Source organism: Peromyscus leucopus, chromosome 7, assembly GCF_004664715.2.
Source record: "Peromyscus leucopus breed LL Stock chromosome 7, UCI_PerLeu_2.1, whole genome shotgun sequence".
Taxonomy (NCBI): Eukaryota; Metazoa; Chordata; class Mammalia; order Rodentia; family Cricetidae; genus Peromyscus; species Peromyscus leucopus.
Genome location: NC_051069.1, coordinates 115,649,469 through 115,668,007, shown reverse-complemented (window position 1 = coordinate 115,668,007; position 18,539 = coordinate 115,649,469). Strand labels below are relative to the sequence as shown.

Here is an 18,539-nt window from a genome sequence, read left to right as displayed (position 1 = left end):
CCTGTTTGAGATAATGTTAAGAGGATGAACATTCCAGAGTCTCTCGGAAGCCCGGACAGTGAAATAATGCTCTACTCAGCCTGCCAGAACTGGCAACCCTGTTGGCAACTTCCCTCCCTTTCACTGAGGGTTCATGGAGGTGTGAAACAGCCCAAAGCCATCATTTCCAGCCCGGGCAGCTGCAGTGGCCTTGTTTGCACAGGCCATGGCATGGCCACCCAGTCACAGCAGGACACTCAGCAACACTCACAATAAGGGAACTGTGCACCTTTAACAGGGAGTTTGTGTCGGGGCTTCAGTGTGCCATCTGATAAAATCAGGGCACACAGGGACAAAGTATCAGCAGGTGCCATAACTGCAAAACAACCTGCTGTGGCCATCACCTACTACATGCCCTTCAGTGACTCAAAGCCAAATAACTGTCAGCAGTGACCTTGCCAGGACAGCAGCTGTTGGAACTCCGAAGCCTGTAACAGCCAATGCGGCGTTCTCCAAGCCATGGCGGCCACCTCAGGTTAGTTAGTGTATTAGTTACTTCTCCTGGAGTTGTCAGAATAGCCAAGACAAACTTGATGGAAGAAAAATGAATGTTGCTCATTCTTTGAACTGTCAGTCCATCATGGAAGACAGGGCATCGGAGAGCAGAGCCTTCACATCATAGTGTCCAGAAAGCAGAGGAAGGGTAGCGATCTAGAGATCTGACCAATCTTTCAAGGTGTGCCCCTAATGACCTACTTCCTCCAGTCAAGCATGACCCCCAAAATAGTACCACCAGATGGGAACTAAGGTTTCCAAACATAAGCCCATAGGAGCATTTCATACTTAAACCACCACATTCCACCCCAGTTCCCAAGGGTTCACGAGCGTCTCCAAATGCAAAATGCATTTGCTCCTTCTCCAGTTCTCCTACGTGTTCAAAAGTCTAAGTTCAAAGTCTTCTCTGAGACGCAAGCAAACTCTTAGCTATGGGGCTCTGTAAAATGCCAAGGGGTTTGAAATCAGGACACAAAAATAGGACTGGGAACAAAGCAAGACCAAAACCCAGCAGGGCAGACAGAACGTCTTGTAGATCACCGGAGTCCAGGGGATTTGGTGTCATGATGGCACCAGCAGGCTTGGGAAGTCCCGCCCTGTCACCTTGCTGTTTGGACTTCAAGTGGCATCTCTTTGCCTGTTCATTGAATGCAGCTGTCTTAAGGAGCCATTTCTGGCATCTCTACATCTCGGATTACATCCACTGCAGCTCAGGCTTTCTGCTCACAGCTCCATCCCTCTCAGGGATGTTTACAGGAAACATGATCCTGCCATGCTCTGACGTGCCTCCCCTGCCTCCTTTGACATTCTGGTGGGATCCTTCATGACCCTGTAAATCCTGCATTCTGCATGCCTACATAACCAGTATCATGGGGATGACACTCACTCAAGCAGGTCCCCAAGGACTACAGCAGACTAAGGTCTCTGAGTTCCTAGGTTTGCTGGAAACAGGAACTATGTGACTATGTGCAGGGTGTTCTGCATCTCTCAAAGCAAATGAGGGCTGGAGAGATGGCTCAGTGGTCAAGAGCACTGGCTGCTCTTCCAGAGGACCCTGGTTCAATTCCCAGCACCCACATGGCAGCTCACAACTGTCTGTAACTCCAGTTCCTGGAGACTCAACACCCATGGCAAAACACCAATGTACATGAAATAAAAATAAATAAATTTTTTTTAAAAAAAGCAAATGAATTAAAACCTTGATGCTCTTAATCTGTCCATAGGTTGGGTCTGGCCAACCATTGAGAAATGCTGAAGGCATCTTTCTGATTGTTCCAATGCAAAATGCTTGATTTCTTTTCAATGACACAAATCTCCTAGACTACCAAGCCTTCCTTGTCTATGTTAAATGTGCTCCTTCTCTGGATGAACTGAACGTTTTCCCAACATTTCCATCCTGCTTTCTGATGCCGATTCTCACTGTAAGCTTGGCTAAAAGCAGCCGACAATAACCATGCCATAACCTGACGGCTATCCTGATTTGAAGTTTTCCTCCATCAAATTAATTTAGTCCATTATAAATTTAGCTTTACTCAAGGGTTCGGGACATACCGAGAGACAAATTATCTGCAGGAATGACACATGAACGGCCTCAAGAGAGAATTCCAGTAGAATTCTCACTGCCGTCTGAAACCTCGCTGGCCCGGCCATCACTGTCCACCTTTCTATGGGTACCTTAGTGTTCCACGTTCCCACACTCGTTCGTTAACGCTACACTTACAGCGTTCTCAGCTTCCTTTAGCTTCTCCCCACGGTCAGGGTTGGTCACAAGAGTCCCACTTCCCCTCTTCCCTAACACCGGTTTTCTGTGTTAGTTATGCCTACGTCACTGTAACTAAACACCTGGCATAAACCAGTTGAAGAGGAGATTCAGCTTGGCCAACAGTTTCAGAGCTGGTGGTCTGCCACGGTGGGGAAGGTGTGATTGAGCAGAAGAGCTTACTTCATGGCAGCCAGGAAGCAGGGCCAGGGACCTGATAAAGATGTCAAAGTCCTTCCTCCAGGCACCTACTTCCTCTAGTTAGGTCCTATCTCCAAAATTGTCTATGGTTTCTATGGTTTCTATGGAGCCATCAGGTTCGTGTCCAAACATAAGCTTGTGGGATATCTCATATTCAAAACCCACCACTGCGTGATTTGCTTATGTGTAATGGACGCAGACTTTCTGTGCTCCCTCCAAGAGCGTTTGCCATGTCTTTGGTTCCCTAAGGGTCCCGTCTAGGCTGTCATTCCTTGAGTCACATAGTAACCCCTTACAGGGAGTGATGGGTATAACGATTATAAACAGTGTCTAGACGCAAATGCCTACAGCGTTCATATCCCTCTGCTTCCTGGCTGCGGATGCCATGTGACCAGCCGCCTCACACTCTTGCTGCTGTGCCTTCGTTGGCGTGAAGACTTCCCTCAGACTGTAAGCCAGGGAAGGATTCCCTGGGGTTCTCTGATACTTCAATGGCTGGTCACGGACAGGGCACCTGTCACTGAGCAGCTGAAGCCCTGACAGAGAGCAGGCTGGTTCTAGAATGGGTACAGAGGAAGACGGCAAGGATGAATGAACGGCTGCACCACCACCGCCCTGCAAACGCTTCTTTCTCAAACTTCTTCCTTTTGACTTCCAGGGAACTAGCCACCAGTAAGAAGTGGCCTGTATCACTGACAGGACTGTTTTTACTTCCTGCCCGAAGAAGGGATGGCGGCCCTTAGTTCTCTCAGGAAAACAGAGGCCCCCATGCTACGATGGAGCTGAGACTATGGGGAGCGTATGGACGGGCCTGAGCAGTACAAGATGAGGTTGTACTGGACAGGCTTCTTTGTAATGGCTTAGCTTCCTACTTGTTCTTCAGCCAGCACCTTTGTGCCCCTTAGTTGATGCCTTAATCCACACCAAGTTGTTCCTTATATGAAATGTCACAGTGGAGCAGGAGACCAAAGGGAACAAGACCCAAAACACTTCCTCGGTGGGCTGTCAACAGCATGTTTCCAGTTGTGAGTTTCCTCTTGTGTATCCTCTAGAAAAGTCCATGTGGCAGGCGGACACAACTCACCATGGTGTCTATAGCTAGCTATGAGGTGTCGCCCTCTGGTGTACATCCCTGGTACTGCAGCTCCCAACAGTGTCTTAACTTCACAAGTCCAGGGCAGGAAGAGAAAATCGACAACTAGCCAATTTGAAGCCAGACAGTGTCACGTGCTGACATGTTCTCTCTGTGCTGGCTGAAGTGGACTGTGACTCATTTGGTTAATTCCCACTCAACCTGCCAAGTCGTGATTCAGCAATGGCATCCTGAATGCACCTATAGGAAGGAAATATGCTGGAAAACATACTGGTCTCAAGAACATTCTATCTGTAAGGAGGTAGGCTTACAGATTGCCAACTACTGTTTAAATAAGAAGAGGACAGCCGGGTGGTGGTGGTGCACGCCCTTAATCCCAGCACTCGGGAGGCAGAGGCAGGCGGATCTCTGTGAGTTCGAGGCCAGCCTGGGCTACCAAGTGAGTTCCAGGAAAGGCGCAAAGCTACACAGAGAAACCCTGTCTCGAAAAACAAAAACAAAAAAAAAGAAGAGGACAAAGTTGCCCACCTATGTAAAACCCTGGGTTTGATTAACAGTGTCCAAAAAAATAAATACTAATAGCATTGGTTAACTAATTAAGCATTGCATTTAGGGGCTGGAAGGATGGCTCAGTGGTTAAGAGCACATTGTTCAGGTTCCCAGCTCCCACATGGAAACTCACAACTGTCTGTAACTCTGGGTGCAGGGGATCTGACTCCTTCAGCCTCCTCAGGTACTAGGCACACACAGGGCATACAGACATACACACAGACAAACACTCATACACTTTTTATTAATCCAGAAAAGTTGGATTTATTTAATAATGACTTAATCTGAAAGTCTTTTTAGAATAAAATAAAATATCTAGGTGTGTGGCTCAGTGGTAGAGCTTTTGTCTAGCATGTGCAAGACCCCAGGTTCAATTCCCCCAAACTGGCAAGAAGAAGAAATATCCCCAAACATATATTGTCTATATAGTCTTTAAAAGCTAAATAAGCAAAGGGAATGAATTCAGAATAAAGGGGACCTCCACTTATGAAAATTAATTGAGTGTAAAGGAAAGCCTTATACTTTACCAACTTCACTGCCTAAATGTTACACTTCCATAAAAACGTGCTTTTTAAAAAAACGCGCAGAAGGTAAGATGACCACCACAGGCAGCAGGAGGGAGCACCGTGTGTTTCACTGTCTCTTCTCGTGGCTATGATGAAGCACTTGGCGGAAGCAACCCGGGAGGGAAGGGTTTGCTTTGGCTCCCAGGTTGAGGGGATGGCGGTAGCAGCGGCCTGAGGCAGCTGGTCACACTGGATTTGCAGTAGGAAGCGAAGGGCGGCCAGCCTCGTGCCCTGGAGCTTTTCTCCTTATTCAGTCGAGGACCCTAGCCCACTTTCAGGGTGAGTCTTCCGCCTCAGTTAACCTACTCACGGTATCTCTGGCAGGCGTGCTCAGAGGCTTGTCTCCTGAGTGACCTTGGTCTTGTCCAGTTGACAGCACTAACCATCACACCTCCATCCCCTGTCGACTTGACAGCCAAACACACTGCTTTTAACCCACAGCATTCATCCCCATTCCCCATAGGTTCACTGCCATCCCATAATACAAAATACGTTCAGTCGAACTTCAAAAGTCCTCACACCTGAAGCCGGGTGATGGAGGCACATGCTTTTAATCCCAGCACTCGGGAGGCAGAGCCAGGCGGATCTCTGTAAGTTCTAGGCCAGCCTGGGCTACAGAGCGAGATCCAGGATAGGAACCAAAAGCTACACAGAGAAACTCCGTCTCGAAACAAACAAACAAAAAAGTTTAAAAGGGCTGGAGAGATGGCTCAGTGGTTAAGAGCACTAGCTGCTCTTCCAGGGGTCCTGAGTTCAATTCCCAGCAACCACATGGTGGCTCACAACCATCTGTAATGAGATCTGGTGCCCTCTTCTGGCCTGCAGGCAAACACAGAACACTGTATACATAATAAATAAATCTTAAAAAAAAAAAAAAAAAAAAGTCCTCACAACCTAGAAATTGCAACATTATTTAAAAGTCCAAGACTCATCTGAGGCTCACAGCATCCTATAAAAATCAAATGTGAGTTATGTACCTCCAGTGCCCAATGGTGCAGGACTAAACAGTCCCGATCCGGAAGGGAAGAATGGGACGCAGCCAGAATGATCAGGCTGAAACCCTTGATTCTACAGCATCGTGCCTGGCATCTTAGGCTCATGGTAGAATCATCTGGGCTCCACAGAGCTTGGGTAGCCCTCCCTTTCCTGCCCTGCTGCCTGGGGCACACACAGCCTCGCTCTTGGGGCAACTCCATTCTGTGTCTGCAGCCTTCCTCAGGAGACATCCCATGGTTCTATCATGCTGGGGTTTCCATTGCAACTCAGGCTTCATCTTCACAGCTGCACAAAATGGCCTCTCAGGAGCCTGCCCCCAAGAACCAAACCCAGCACACACTGTCTGGCCTCGGCAGCTCTCTGGAAGCATGGCACGGTAATCTATGACATCCTCAATTTTGCAGCTTTTATGCACACAAAACCAGTGCCATGTGGATAATACTGCCAAGTTCTGACGCCAGGATGAAAGGTAACTAACAGCCCAGAGCCTCCAAAGGCCCAGTGCTTGCTGCTCTGGATCCTGGCCACCTGGCATGCACAGATCAACACATTTGCAGAGGTGTCTTAATCTCAAGCTAGATACAAAAACACGCTTGGGAAACAGAGGCCACCAGCTGAGGGACACAGTGTCAATGAGTCTATCCAACAAAGGACTTGAAGGACTTGAGACAAAAAAGGGGGACAAGGGGAAGAGCCCAGATATGGTAGTACAAATGCACTACCCGACAGGAGGCAAAGGCAGAAGGAACTAGTGGAGTTCAAAGTCACAGGAGTTCCAGGCTAGCCTGGGCTACTTGAAGCCCTGTCTCAAAAAGAAAATAAAAGGAATGGAGGGATAACTAAAATCAGTAAGAGACAAATCTCCCACTTCAAGGTTTTAAAGTTCTGTGTGTGTGTGTGTGTGTGTGTGTGTGCACATGCGCGCACATTATATGAATCTGTCTGTGTACCATGTGTATACCTTGTGCCTACAGAGGCCTGAAGAGGGTGTTGGATTTTCTAGAACTGGAGTTATGGATGGTTGTGAACCATCTTGTGGGTGCTAGTATTGGAACCCACATCACAGTGCTCTTGACTTGTGAGCCAGCTCTCCGGCCAGGCCCTTCAAGTGTTTAATATGAGAATTTAACAGGGACTCCATCCTCAGTGCCCATCTAGGTGCACAAGGCAGCATCATCACCTCCAGGCAGGGCCGTGGAGCACATTACCAGCGCTCATTCTTCTCTCCTGCTGAGATTTTACACCTGTGATTAATGACTGTCCCCCAGTCCTTGGCGACGGAAGTTACAATCTGTGCTTCAGCTGGTTTACCTAGTTTAGACATCTTTTCTAAGTGGAATTGTGTAGTGTAAGTCTCCCTGTGACTGGTTCATTTCACTCCAGGTTTATCTATGGCTGTCACAAATGGCAGGATTCCCTTCCTGTGTGAGGCTGAATGATAGTTCATCATATGTATATAACCTCTTTTTAACCCTTCATTTGCTGATGGATATGGGTTAGTTCCTGTGTTTTGGCTGCTGTGAATATTGCCGAACAAGGGAGTCCTAACATCATTTTGAGATCCTAACTTTAATTCTTTGAGATAAGTAACTATTTTTTTAATTTTTGAGGAACCTCTGTACTGGAAAGCAACCTTTTTTGGTCCCAATTTAAGAGTGGACAAAAAGTCAGAGACAGTGAGACCACTCAGGGGGTTAAAGGCATTACCAATCAAACCTGACGGCTGGAGTTGGATCCCTGGATCTCATCGTGGAAGGAGAAAACTGATTCCTGGGACTCTGTCCTCTGCATGCATGTGCCCATTCACACATGCACGCACACACCAGGCAAGAATGTTTTCCCTGTCCTCGCACAGAGGCTGGACATGGAGGACGCACAGGACAGAGCCACTAGTTCACTGTCAGCTTGGCCACGGGGATCCACAGACCTGCCTCCCCACAGCCTGCACGTATATTCCCCGAAATAATCAGAGCTGTTGTGGTGCCAGCAAAGAGAAGCCTCCACTTAGGTTAGCTCCAGCAAGGAGAGTGTCACTGTGAGACCTGACCCGGTTCAGTTTGCCTGGCCTCATTTTTGCATTTAAAGCCTCCCTCGGGAAACGCTAAATAAGGGCCCCGGCTACAAGGACACTCTTGATATAAGTATATCCTGATGAAAGCGTAAAAGGAGGCTTGCAAGGCAGTCTCCTGCTCCTGAAGCTCACCATGTGAAATTAGTACCTAGAGTATGGCAGACAGCAAAGCATAAGGCACAGCATTTTATCAATGTGGCTTATGTCCACACTGTGCCTCTATTCCCACAGGGACTGTCACCAACATAATCTAAGTCCTCACGCTGCCCTCGAAGCGGGCAATGCAGACATTGTTTAGCATGTATTTATCATGTGTGCTCCAAGTGGAAGGCACCTGTTAGAATCAGCCCCACTTTACAGAAAGGGAAGAATCCAGGGCAAGATGAATCTAGTTCTGGCCTATAGAACTGGTTAACCTCAGAGCCAGAGCTAGAATCAGAGCATGTGATAACTCCTCTTCATTATCTGCTGAGGGTCGCAGGAATATATCATAAGAACTCAGCTGGTTATGGCGAAGTCACTACCTGAAGGGATCAAGGATTTCCTCCAGAGGAAGCCAAATTCCAAGGAGCTTTTGGTGTTACTTGGCTTGTTATATATCAGCTGTATTCTGCTATGAAAATCATGTGTGCCTTCATAGTTTTCCCTAAGAAGGGCTAACAGTGTGGACTGATCACTCTCCAGACATACACATTCCAGGTATTTGGAGAACAGGCTCAGGAAAGGCTTCCTCTGGAATCAGATATCTCCCTTGGCTACTTTCAAGGACTAGCAGTAATAACAGTCCACATGCTAGTCTCCTGATTTAAGAAAAATTCCACAAGGAAACACCGCCTAGGTCAGGTGGATGTTCAGTAATAGCTTTACACAATTTAGCTCAGACCCTCCTTTCTTACAGCCTTACTAACTTTATAGACCGCTAACTCCTTACCTAACCACTTCTAGGAATAGTTAGATAACCTTCTGTGCTGACAGCTATGCTCAGCCAGAACCCCAGTTCAAGCCTCCCTGTAATTATCATCATTGGCAGCACCTGGCCAGGTCCATCCACAGTTGGAGGAAAGTACCTTATCAGAGATACCTCTGTACTCTCTAAGAACAGACCTAAGTGTCCAGACTACCTCTTTGAGAAAGGCTGGCAGCTATGCCAATTAAGCTTAACTTCCTCCTTTCCCAAACCTTACCTCTAGTTCCAGATCTCCCTTTAACTATCACCAGAGGCATCTAGCTGTACACAGGTTGCCTAGCGACCGAGCACACCTTCCCCCACCCTGCAGAAAAACAGCAGATAGCTTGGACAGATTAGGAGCCACAGGAAAAAAGAAGACAGTTTTATTTTCTCCCATTGACCTAGCAACTTATAGATTCTTAACATTTTCTACCAATCACATTTGAGACTATAGTGGAGCACATAAGATCCCTCTTCTTAGATATTACCCGAATTTAGCCTTGAGTTTATTCATTTCCCCATTGGTCACTTCCCTTTGGGGTTGCAAGTGATAATTTAACGGTTATTGCCTCCCTATGTGATTCTTATCACCCCTCCGTTTGACCCTGGAAGCCTGGCTTTGCACTGCTAAGGGATTACTGCTTATAAGTGTATATATACCAGGACTTCCAGGGCACGGGAGGAAGAGGAAGAAGATTTGGAAGATAAATGACTGGACTAAGAGCTCGGTGTGCTGAGATTCTATTTCCCGAAAACAGTCCCCGCTGTTTGTAGTTCTCTCTCCTGAGCCCCTGGGATGTATAATATTAAGGCTGGTCCCTCTAATATTATACCAGAATTATCAACAAGTTTAATTTAGAATTAATTTAGATTTAGAATAATCACCTGGGAAGCTGGTGAGACACACCTCTGGGTGTGACTCTGAGGGGCACCCACCCTGAATGTGGGCAGGCTAGGGACCCAGATGGATTAAAAGGGGGGAGACAGAGAAGACAAGCCAAGTCTTTCCCTTTCTCCCCTTCCTGGTGAACTGCTCTCCTTGACCACATTCTCACCACTATGGTGTTCTGCCCAAGCACATGGGGCCAAATCATTAAGGGCTAAACCGTCCAGAACTATGAGCCAAGATAAGGCATTTTTGTAATAGAGATAAGAAAGTTGAACAATACACATTTCTTGGTCACTGGGACTCGCATCTTTTGATGGAGAATACCGGAGTAGGTACTCAGAAATAATGCATTGCTTTATCTGGTGATAGTCTGTATCTATCACTTGCAAGCTAATTCCCAAGTCCCACGAGACACAGCCTGCCCGGTCCCCATCTGGCCCAGGGGGAGCACTGAGGAGAGCTTCACAACAGTACGAGGGCTGAGTGAACCAATGCTGAAGTACGTGCGACCGTGGCACAGATCCAGGACACCTCAATCCACCCACCAGTTCCACTCACTCCACATCCATCACACCCACCTTTGGGGTTCCTCTGACATGCTGGAGCACCACCATGGCCTGGAGACGGCTCAGCACATCCTGGGATCGGGTTGAAAGCCTGCCACAGAATGCCAGGCAAGTGTTTCGGCTGCCCAGTTTTCACCGAGATGTCTTGCCAAGGAGAACATGAGTGACAGCATGTTGTTGTGTGTTTGTTTACTTGCTTTCCGATACAGAAAGATGAGCCCACAATGTCTTTCCACGGCGTTATAGTTGTAAGCTGGGTTGAGCCTCAGCCCTGAGCTTCAACAGGCAGAATCCAAGTCCTCTCCGCATGCGCCTCGATGTCTCTCAGCTCCATCCTCCCTGCCCCAGTTTCCCTGCCCAGCCCCACACGGGCCATGGTAACCTCCCCCAGAAGCAGCCACAGCTTCTCCATCTTCCTATGTACCTACCCACTGCCTGCCCTAGACAATTCCTGTCTGAACCCCGTTTTCTGAACATTCTAGGTTTGGTGAGCATTCTGCCACTGAGCTGCACCCGCGGCCCCACCCCTTACCTACTCCCTGCCTTTTATTATACGTCTTCAGTCCTTCTTGAGCTCACTCATTCCTCCCTGGCTGGTGCTTCTACACCTGCAGCCTCCCAGTTTCCTGGCTGTGCCTGCTCTGGATACATGCTGTTCCCTCTGCCCACATGCTGTTCCCTCTACCCACATGCTGTTCCCTCTGCCTGCATGCTGTTCCCTCTGCCTGCATGCTGTTCCCTCTGCCCACATGCTGTTCCCTCTGCCCACATGCTGTTCCCTCTGCCCGCATGCTGTTCCCTCACCCCATAGGTTGGTCTCTCTGCCTGGTACAGTCCTACTACTTAGACACGTCCCTCCACAGCCCAGGCCCCATCCAGCCCTTGGAACTGTCACTTCACCACACACTCCCATGCCCTGGGATTCTCCCATCACTGCTAAACCTGGGTCATAGTCCAACTCTATGTACAGAGTTCTGTGGGAGATTCAACTCGTTTATTTAATTAATTAATGGTGAATAAAGGAACCTGTATCGCCTTCTTCATGCCACATGAACTATACCATTAAGCAACCAATGGCTGATAAGGGGAAGCTAAGTTTACACACTTATCCCTATTAATAACTGTGAAAACAGTGATTGAGTCGCACCATTACAGAACACAGAGTGGATTGGGTGGATCCAGAAATTTACCAATATTTGTAACAAAAGATTCCCCAGTGGAGCTGGGAGATGGTTCAGAGGTTAAAAGCACTGACTGCTCTTCCAGAGGACCTGGGTTCCATTCCCAGCACCCACATGGCAGCTCACAACCATCTGTAACTCCAGTTCCAGGGCATCCCATACCCTCTCTGGCCTCCAGAGGCACCAGGCACACGTGCAGGCTAAACATCTATACACATAAAATAGTAACAATGATAACACAAGAATTTAAAGATCCTTCAAGCTATGCTAGGCATTTGAACATCAAAATACACAATAAACTTGAACTCCATGGGCTCATACTGATACATATAAATTAATAGAGAAATACATAAAGGAGGATACAGGACAATGCCTACTGAGAATGTGGAAGGGGTGGTGTTAACTGAAAAATCACATGTTGGCAGTCATCAACGCAAGAGCTGATGCTTTGGGGTATGAATCATCAAAGGACCCTCACACCATTGGATGAAAGTTTGTCCGGCAACAGGAGTTAACGGTGTCAATGTGTCTTCCTATAAAAGCACCTACCCGCCTGGAGAGATGGCTCAGCAGTTAAGAGCACATCCCCTCTTTCAGAGGGCCCGGGTTTGATTCCCAGCACCTACAGGGCACACAGCTAGCTAGTTGTAACTCCAGCTGCAGGGCATCTGACACCTCTGGCCTCAGTGGGCATCCGTACATATGTGGCACACACACAGACACACAGCATACACTTGATTTTAAAAAAAAAAACCCACTAATTATTTAGTAATCAAGAATCATAAAACAATGACAGCATGAAATTTGCAGGCAAATGGATGGAACTAGAAAATATCATCCTGAGTGAGGTAACCCAAACCCAGCAGGACAAACATGGTATGTACTCACTCATAAGTGGACACTAGATATAAAGCAAAGGACAATCAGACTGCAACCCACAGATCCAGGGAGGCTACATAGCAGGGGGGACCCTAGGATGACCGTGGCTTAGAATAAGTTTTGTTTTACTCAATCACTGGGCAAGGCTCAGTGAAACATTTCACTATTAGATAAGAATTTGTACTGTATCAAGCTGATAATAGAAAAATAAATAAATAAGTAGATAAATAAATAAAAGAATCATAAAACTCATTAAGTCTGCAGTGAAGAAATCTGGCAAGCACCACCTTGGCCAAGTGATAAAAGTTACGCGCTAATAATAGAACAAGAAATCAGCGTCACATGCTTCCTGACAGGGTGTGCTGGGGAGGACACAGCACCGTGTTCTGAAATGCTCCTGCCAAAACTGCAGGACCTGACCCCAAACACCCAGAGACAGCAAGAGACCCCACAGCCAGGCGCTCTGCAGCCACTGCCACGGATTTACCACCGATGTCAAAATTACGAAGAATGGGGAACCCAAAATATGGACCTGCTTGAAATTAATGTAGACTGTAGAGCCCTGCACTGGATCCTGCGCCTCCACAGGACCCTGGGGCGGATGGTGGACGCAAGTCCAGCCTGTGGGTTATGGGCAGCATTGCGTCATGGTTTGTGCTGAGGAATGGAGAGAATGTCCTGCCTTAAGGAATACACACAGAAAGAGTAAATGACAATGGAGCCCTGTAGAGTGGTGCAGGCTGGAACCCCAGCCCTCGGGAACGGAACAGGAGGTAGGAGGATCGAAATTCAGGGCCAGGAAGAACTGGTCTTTAAAAAAAAGGAAGGAAGGGGGGGAGGGAAGGAGGAAGGAAAGGATAATGGGCCTCACTGTAATTACTCTTAACTAATAATACATGTAAATATCCCACAGACATAAGGCAAACAGCATGTTAGCTATTTGGGAACCGAGTGAAGGGCACAGGAGTTTTCACACTATTCCTGTAACTTACCTCCAAATTTAAAATTATATCAACATTAAAAGTATCTTCCATTGGGCTGGAGAGATGGCTCAGAGGTTAAGAGCACGGGCTGCTCTTCCAGAGGTCCTGAGTTCAATTCCCAGCACCCACATGGTGGCTCACAATCATCTGTAATGAGATCTGGTGCCCTCTTCTGTGTACATAGTAAATAAATAAATCTTTAAAAAAAAAATCTTCCACTATTCTGGTTTGTTCATTTTTATCTGATTTTATTTTATTATTTTTTTAGTTGCCTGTATCTTAATGATTTTTTTAGTTTGTATTTTAATGAGAGAGAGAAAGAAAAGGTATAGATTTGTGTGGATGGGGAGGTGGGGAGGATCTGGGAGGAGTTGGGGGAGGGAAGACCATGATCAAAATACATGGTATTAAAAAATCTATTTTTGCCGGGCGCCAGTGGCGCATGCCTTTAATCCCAGCACTCAGGAGGCAGAGGCAGGCGGATCTCTGTGAGTTCCAGGACAGCCTGGACTACAGAGCAAGATCCAGGACAGGCGCCAAAACTACACAGAGAAACCCTGTCTCGAAAAAACAAAAAAAATAAAAAATAAAAAAAAAATTTAAATCTATTTTCAACTTAAAAAGGTATCTTAAGTTATATTTTCTTTTTCAGAGCTGCTTCTTATTTGGGGCTACTTTTTTTTTTAATTGAGGCGTAATTCATAAAAGGGTATATTGTTTTGATGAGACTTTTTACAACTGTGGCTGGATGTCTTTCTTTAGTCTTCCAAGAAGGGCCATTTTCCTTTTTTAGAGTTACTTTTTAAAAGTCATGAGGTCAACAACTTGGACTACTATGCATGTAAGCGCTAATGCAAATTAAAGCCCAAGTTGACCTCCAGCAGCAGTTCATTCTATGTTGACAGTGAGAGAACACTTTGCCTGTTAGGATACTGTTACTCGTGGACTGAAATGCTGAAGAAACCCCTCCCCCTATTTTGTTTTTTGCAAAAATCAAGGTATATTCTGGGGTTTCCTGGTTAACCTCAACAGATAAACTGAGATGATAGTCTTAGTTCAAAAATGATCTGAATGTAGATTTACAGTCTATGTGTACAGCTGGCTAAGTGAGATCGCTTTCACAGTTCTGCATGTATCCCATCGGCTCCCCATTAGTCACTGAACTCTTAAAACTGGTATTGTAACATTATCACAATGTTTTGCGCCAATTTTATAAACTTTACAGTACAATATATGTTCCTTTTCTGAGGCAAACCAAAGGTATATTTCTCAAGGTTCTGCTGCTATCAGCAGCGTTGATGGAGGATTTTTTATACATTTGTAATAGATAGAAATAAACCAGAAAAAAAGAAGGAAAAAAAAAAAAGTGGTGGAGGAAAAGGTGAACACTGCAAGAATACTCAAAAGGGCTGAGAGTTGCAAACGCCAAGAATGGCTTTGCATAGTAAATGGAATAGAACAGCTCTGAACTATAGCTTACTTTTCCTGGTTTGGTCTGACAGAATGATTGAATGCTTTTGTACAAAAATCAGAGCCTTAAAAACAAGGATTTGGTGAGATTGTAAAATGGTGTGCCACTTTGGCAAAACAGTTTGGTGGTTGGTCAAAATGCAAAACATTGTTACTCTGTTTCTCAACAATTCTACCCTTAGGAATATATCCTCAAACTACTGAAAATGTGCACCTATGAAACATGTACATGAAGGTTTACTGCAGTGTGTTGCTAATAGTAAAAAAGTTAAAACAACTCAAATAGCTATCAAATACTGGAGAGAAATAAAATGTGGCTTATTCATACAATAGAATATTATTAAGACATAAAAATGAATGAGAAACTGACAGATTAAATGACTTTGGTGAACCTTCATAATTTCATTTGTAGATCTTTCCATTTCTAATTTATAAATACATTTGGGGTTATAAATTATAAATGTACTGCCTCCTGTCAACATTGTATACTTCTATTTGATGATTTCTGTGTCAAACATTATATGGAAATGTTTCCAAGTATTTTCTGTATTAACTGTGAATGAATAGAACAAAATAAATTGCCTGTGATGGAGGAAAAAAAATAAATAAATAAAAATGCACTCTGCTAATTCTTTAAAAAAAAAAAAAAAAAAAAAAAAAAAGGTATCCTCTACAAATCTGAAGATAAGCATTAATGAATTGCAGGTATGTGAGACTTAGAAATTGTGAAAGGTGGCGCTTGGGAGACCGCTCGCTGGGCCATTTAACTGCTTGCTGTAGAAGAAAGAAGACTGGAGTGCAGATCCCCATGAGTCACACGGCTCAGCTTCAGAAAGGCAGGCAGGGGGCATCTCCTGAGGACAGTGGCCACCAAGCCTGGCTACATCAGAGTGAACTCTGGGTTTGATTGAGAGGCCCTGCTCAAGTAATACTGTACAAGAGTGATCAAGGCTGGTTCCTGACATGAGCTGTTGCATGCATGTGCACACATGTGCATGCACACCCACAAATACACATGTGCGCACACACATTCAAACGTGCATACACCCACACATGTACCCCCCCACACACACACATGAAAATGAAAAAAATGAAAAATTTAAAACCAATGGTGAAATTTCAATATTAACAGGATAGGTGACAGCATTACAGAATTATTGTCATGTGTTAGACATAAAATGCATACGAATCGGGTGGTGGGGACGGCTCAGGAGGTAAAAGCACTTGCCACAGCCGGGCGGTGGTGGCGCACGCCTTTAATCCCAGCACTCGGGAGGCAGAGCCAGGCGGATCTCTGTGAGTTCGAGGCCAGCCTGGGCTACCAAGTGAGTTCCAGGAAAGGCACAAAGCTACACAAGAGAAACCCTGTCTCGAAAAACCCAAAAAAAAAAAAAAAAAAAAGAGAAAAGCGCTTGCCACAGAGCCTGCCAACCTGAATTCAGTCCCTGGAACAAAAGTAGAAGAAGAGAACCCACTCCCCAAAGTGGTCGTCTGACCTCTAAGAGTACTCCCACCCCTGCAAATAAAGAAATGTAATTTCAAATTAAAAGTAAGTAAAGAGACACATATGGAAGTATTATCAACCAAAGTTAAAGATGTCTGCGATCTGCTTCAAATCACACGGCACATGGACGCCACAGCTTGGGACCACAGGTGAGACCTGCGGGGGGTGGGTGACGAGAACAAGGGGATCATTATATAATACATCCACGTATATCTCCATAATCAAAAGTGAGTACAATATTTTAAATCTTCCCTGCAGGAAGAAGAGTGACTTTGGTGACGACGGGGGCCTCCTGAGTCCCAGGCTCGGGAACGAGACTGCGCACTAAGCATCTAGGGATGAGAAATAAGGCGACAGCGAGGTCCCCAGGGCACGGGGCTCTATTTCGAGTGCAGCCGTGGGCCTGTGACTCTGGGCTCTCCTACACGGAACATTTCAGGATACTTGAACAGATTTTCTTTTTTTTTAAGTTATCATATAACGCTGGCAGCGGCTGCCACCGCCCCCAGGGTGCCCTGAAGCTCTGCGGCTTGTGTCCTTTTGTGTAAGACTCAAGTAGTGTGAAAACAGACCAGAGAAGACACTGTACGAAACAAAGAAAGTGAAGAAAAATCAGTTACCTCGACAGAGAAGGTGGAAACGCCACAAATCGGTGGTGGCAGGGGCAGTGGTGGCGCACACCTTTACTCCCAACACTTGGGAGGCAGAGGCAGGCGGATCTCTGAGTTCAGGGCCAGCCTGGTCTACAAAGTGAGTTCCAGGACAGCCAGGGCTACACAGAGAAACCCTGTCTTATGGGGGAAGCACACACGGAGATCAATCAAGGAAATGCTTAATTCCAAATTAGCACACCAAGGCCAATCACGTTTAAATGTACAGATCGCAGCATGAGGTTATGGATAATTTATTCAGGAATTTATACACACACACACACACATGCACACACACACACATACACACACACACACACACACACACACACCTGTGGCCTCTAGTACCACAGGCACTGACATTAATATTAGTTGCGGTAATCTAATGTAAAGGGGACTCCCATCTGGCTTTAAGCAAAGGCAAATGGCAAACTGTCAAAGCTCAGGAGCAGCTGGAAAACCAAAGGCCACACAACAAGGGCAGGCACTTGAGAGATTCCAGGGAAGGACAATTCTTCCTAGGGGGAAGTTGCTGATAGGTTTGCCTGTGATATGCAGGCAGCCCTAACTGGACTTCATTGTTTTTTTAAAAAGAAGAATGGTCTATGAAGGAAAGCAGGGTATATGTTGGGGGTGCTTGTGTCTGTTGGAGTTGGAGTGGATATTATTAAGGTACATTGTACATGTATATGAAACTGTCAAGAATAAATCTTATCAAGAGACTAAAGCATATGGTCACTAGAAGGGAGAGCAGAACGTGTAAGTGTTCTCTGCCACTCTTTTTTTTTTTTTTTTTTTTTTTTTTGGTTTTTCGAGACAGGGTTTCTCTATGTACCTTTGCGCCTTTCCTGGAACTCACTTGGTAGCCCAGGCTGGCCTTGAACTCACAGAGATCCGCCTGCCTCTGCCTCCCAAGTGCTGGGATTAAAGGCGTGTGCCATCACCGCCCAGCGTTCTCTGCCACTCTTAACACCCTCTTTGATAAACAATCCACAGCTACGAATTTACCACTGGGCTTTGAGGGATCAACCCCCAGAGCAGAGAGCAGGTGCTGTGGAATAACCGTGTTATACAAAGATTTGTCACTCAAATTGGTTTAATAACACACTTCCTGCCAGAAGCCAGGCAGGAAGTATAGGCATGGCAACCAAACTAAGGATGATGGGAAGGAGAAGGGCGGAGTCAGGGGAGACGCCAGACAGACACTGAGCAAACAAGATGTATAAAAACGAGGTAACAAGCCATGAGCCACATGGCAAAGAATAAATAGAAATATAGGCTAATTTAAGTGTAAGAGTTAGCTAGTAACAAGCCTGAGCTATCGACTGAGCATTTGTTAGTAATAATAAGCCTCCGAGCCAATTATTTGGGAAGTGGCTGCCAGGTATTTGGGAACAGGTGAGTAGGGAAGAAATGCCTCTGAGTCGGTTGCTGTGATTCATCCGAGTAGAATGTGGACCAGAATGAGAGCTTCATTCTGCTTGCATGCATGCTGTGCCCTCTCCTCTCTCCCCTGTACTCTGCCATCATGGCGGAATGATACATCCCACTAGCCCACTCTTGCCTCAGCCACCCGCAGGCGCTCAAACAAGACTAACACATTGCCGCTATAAACCATCCCCAGTAGTCTGTGGGGGTAAAGCTGTCCGATCTAGGAGCACAGCCAGCTGGGGATCTGTTCTCTTTTGTCTACTGTGTC

At 46.1% G+C, this 18,539-nt stretch overlaps 1 protein-coding gene across 5 annotated transcripts in view; it reads right to left on the bottom strand.

Annotated features, from left to right (window-relative positions):
- Positions 1–18,539, bottom strand: part of Osbp2 (oxysterol binding protein 2) — a 160,541-nt gene that overhangs the window by 125,748 nt on the left and 16,254 nt on the right. Inside the window, exon 1 of one of the 5 annotated variants that reach the window (XM_037208133.1) lies at positions 10,186–10,364. The exons of the other annotated variants lie outside the window; for them this stretch is intronic. Coding sequence (XP_037064028.1) covers positions 10,186–10,205 — 20 coding nt within the window. The 5' untranslated portion in view covers positions 10,206–10,364. Of the gene's footprint in view, positions 1–10,185; positions 10,365–18,539 lie in introns of those variants that run through there. 5 annotated transcript variants of the gene reach the window in all.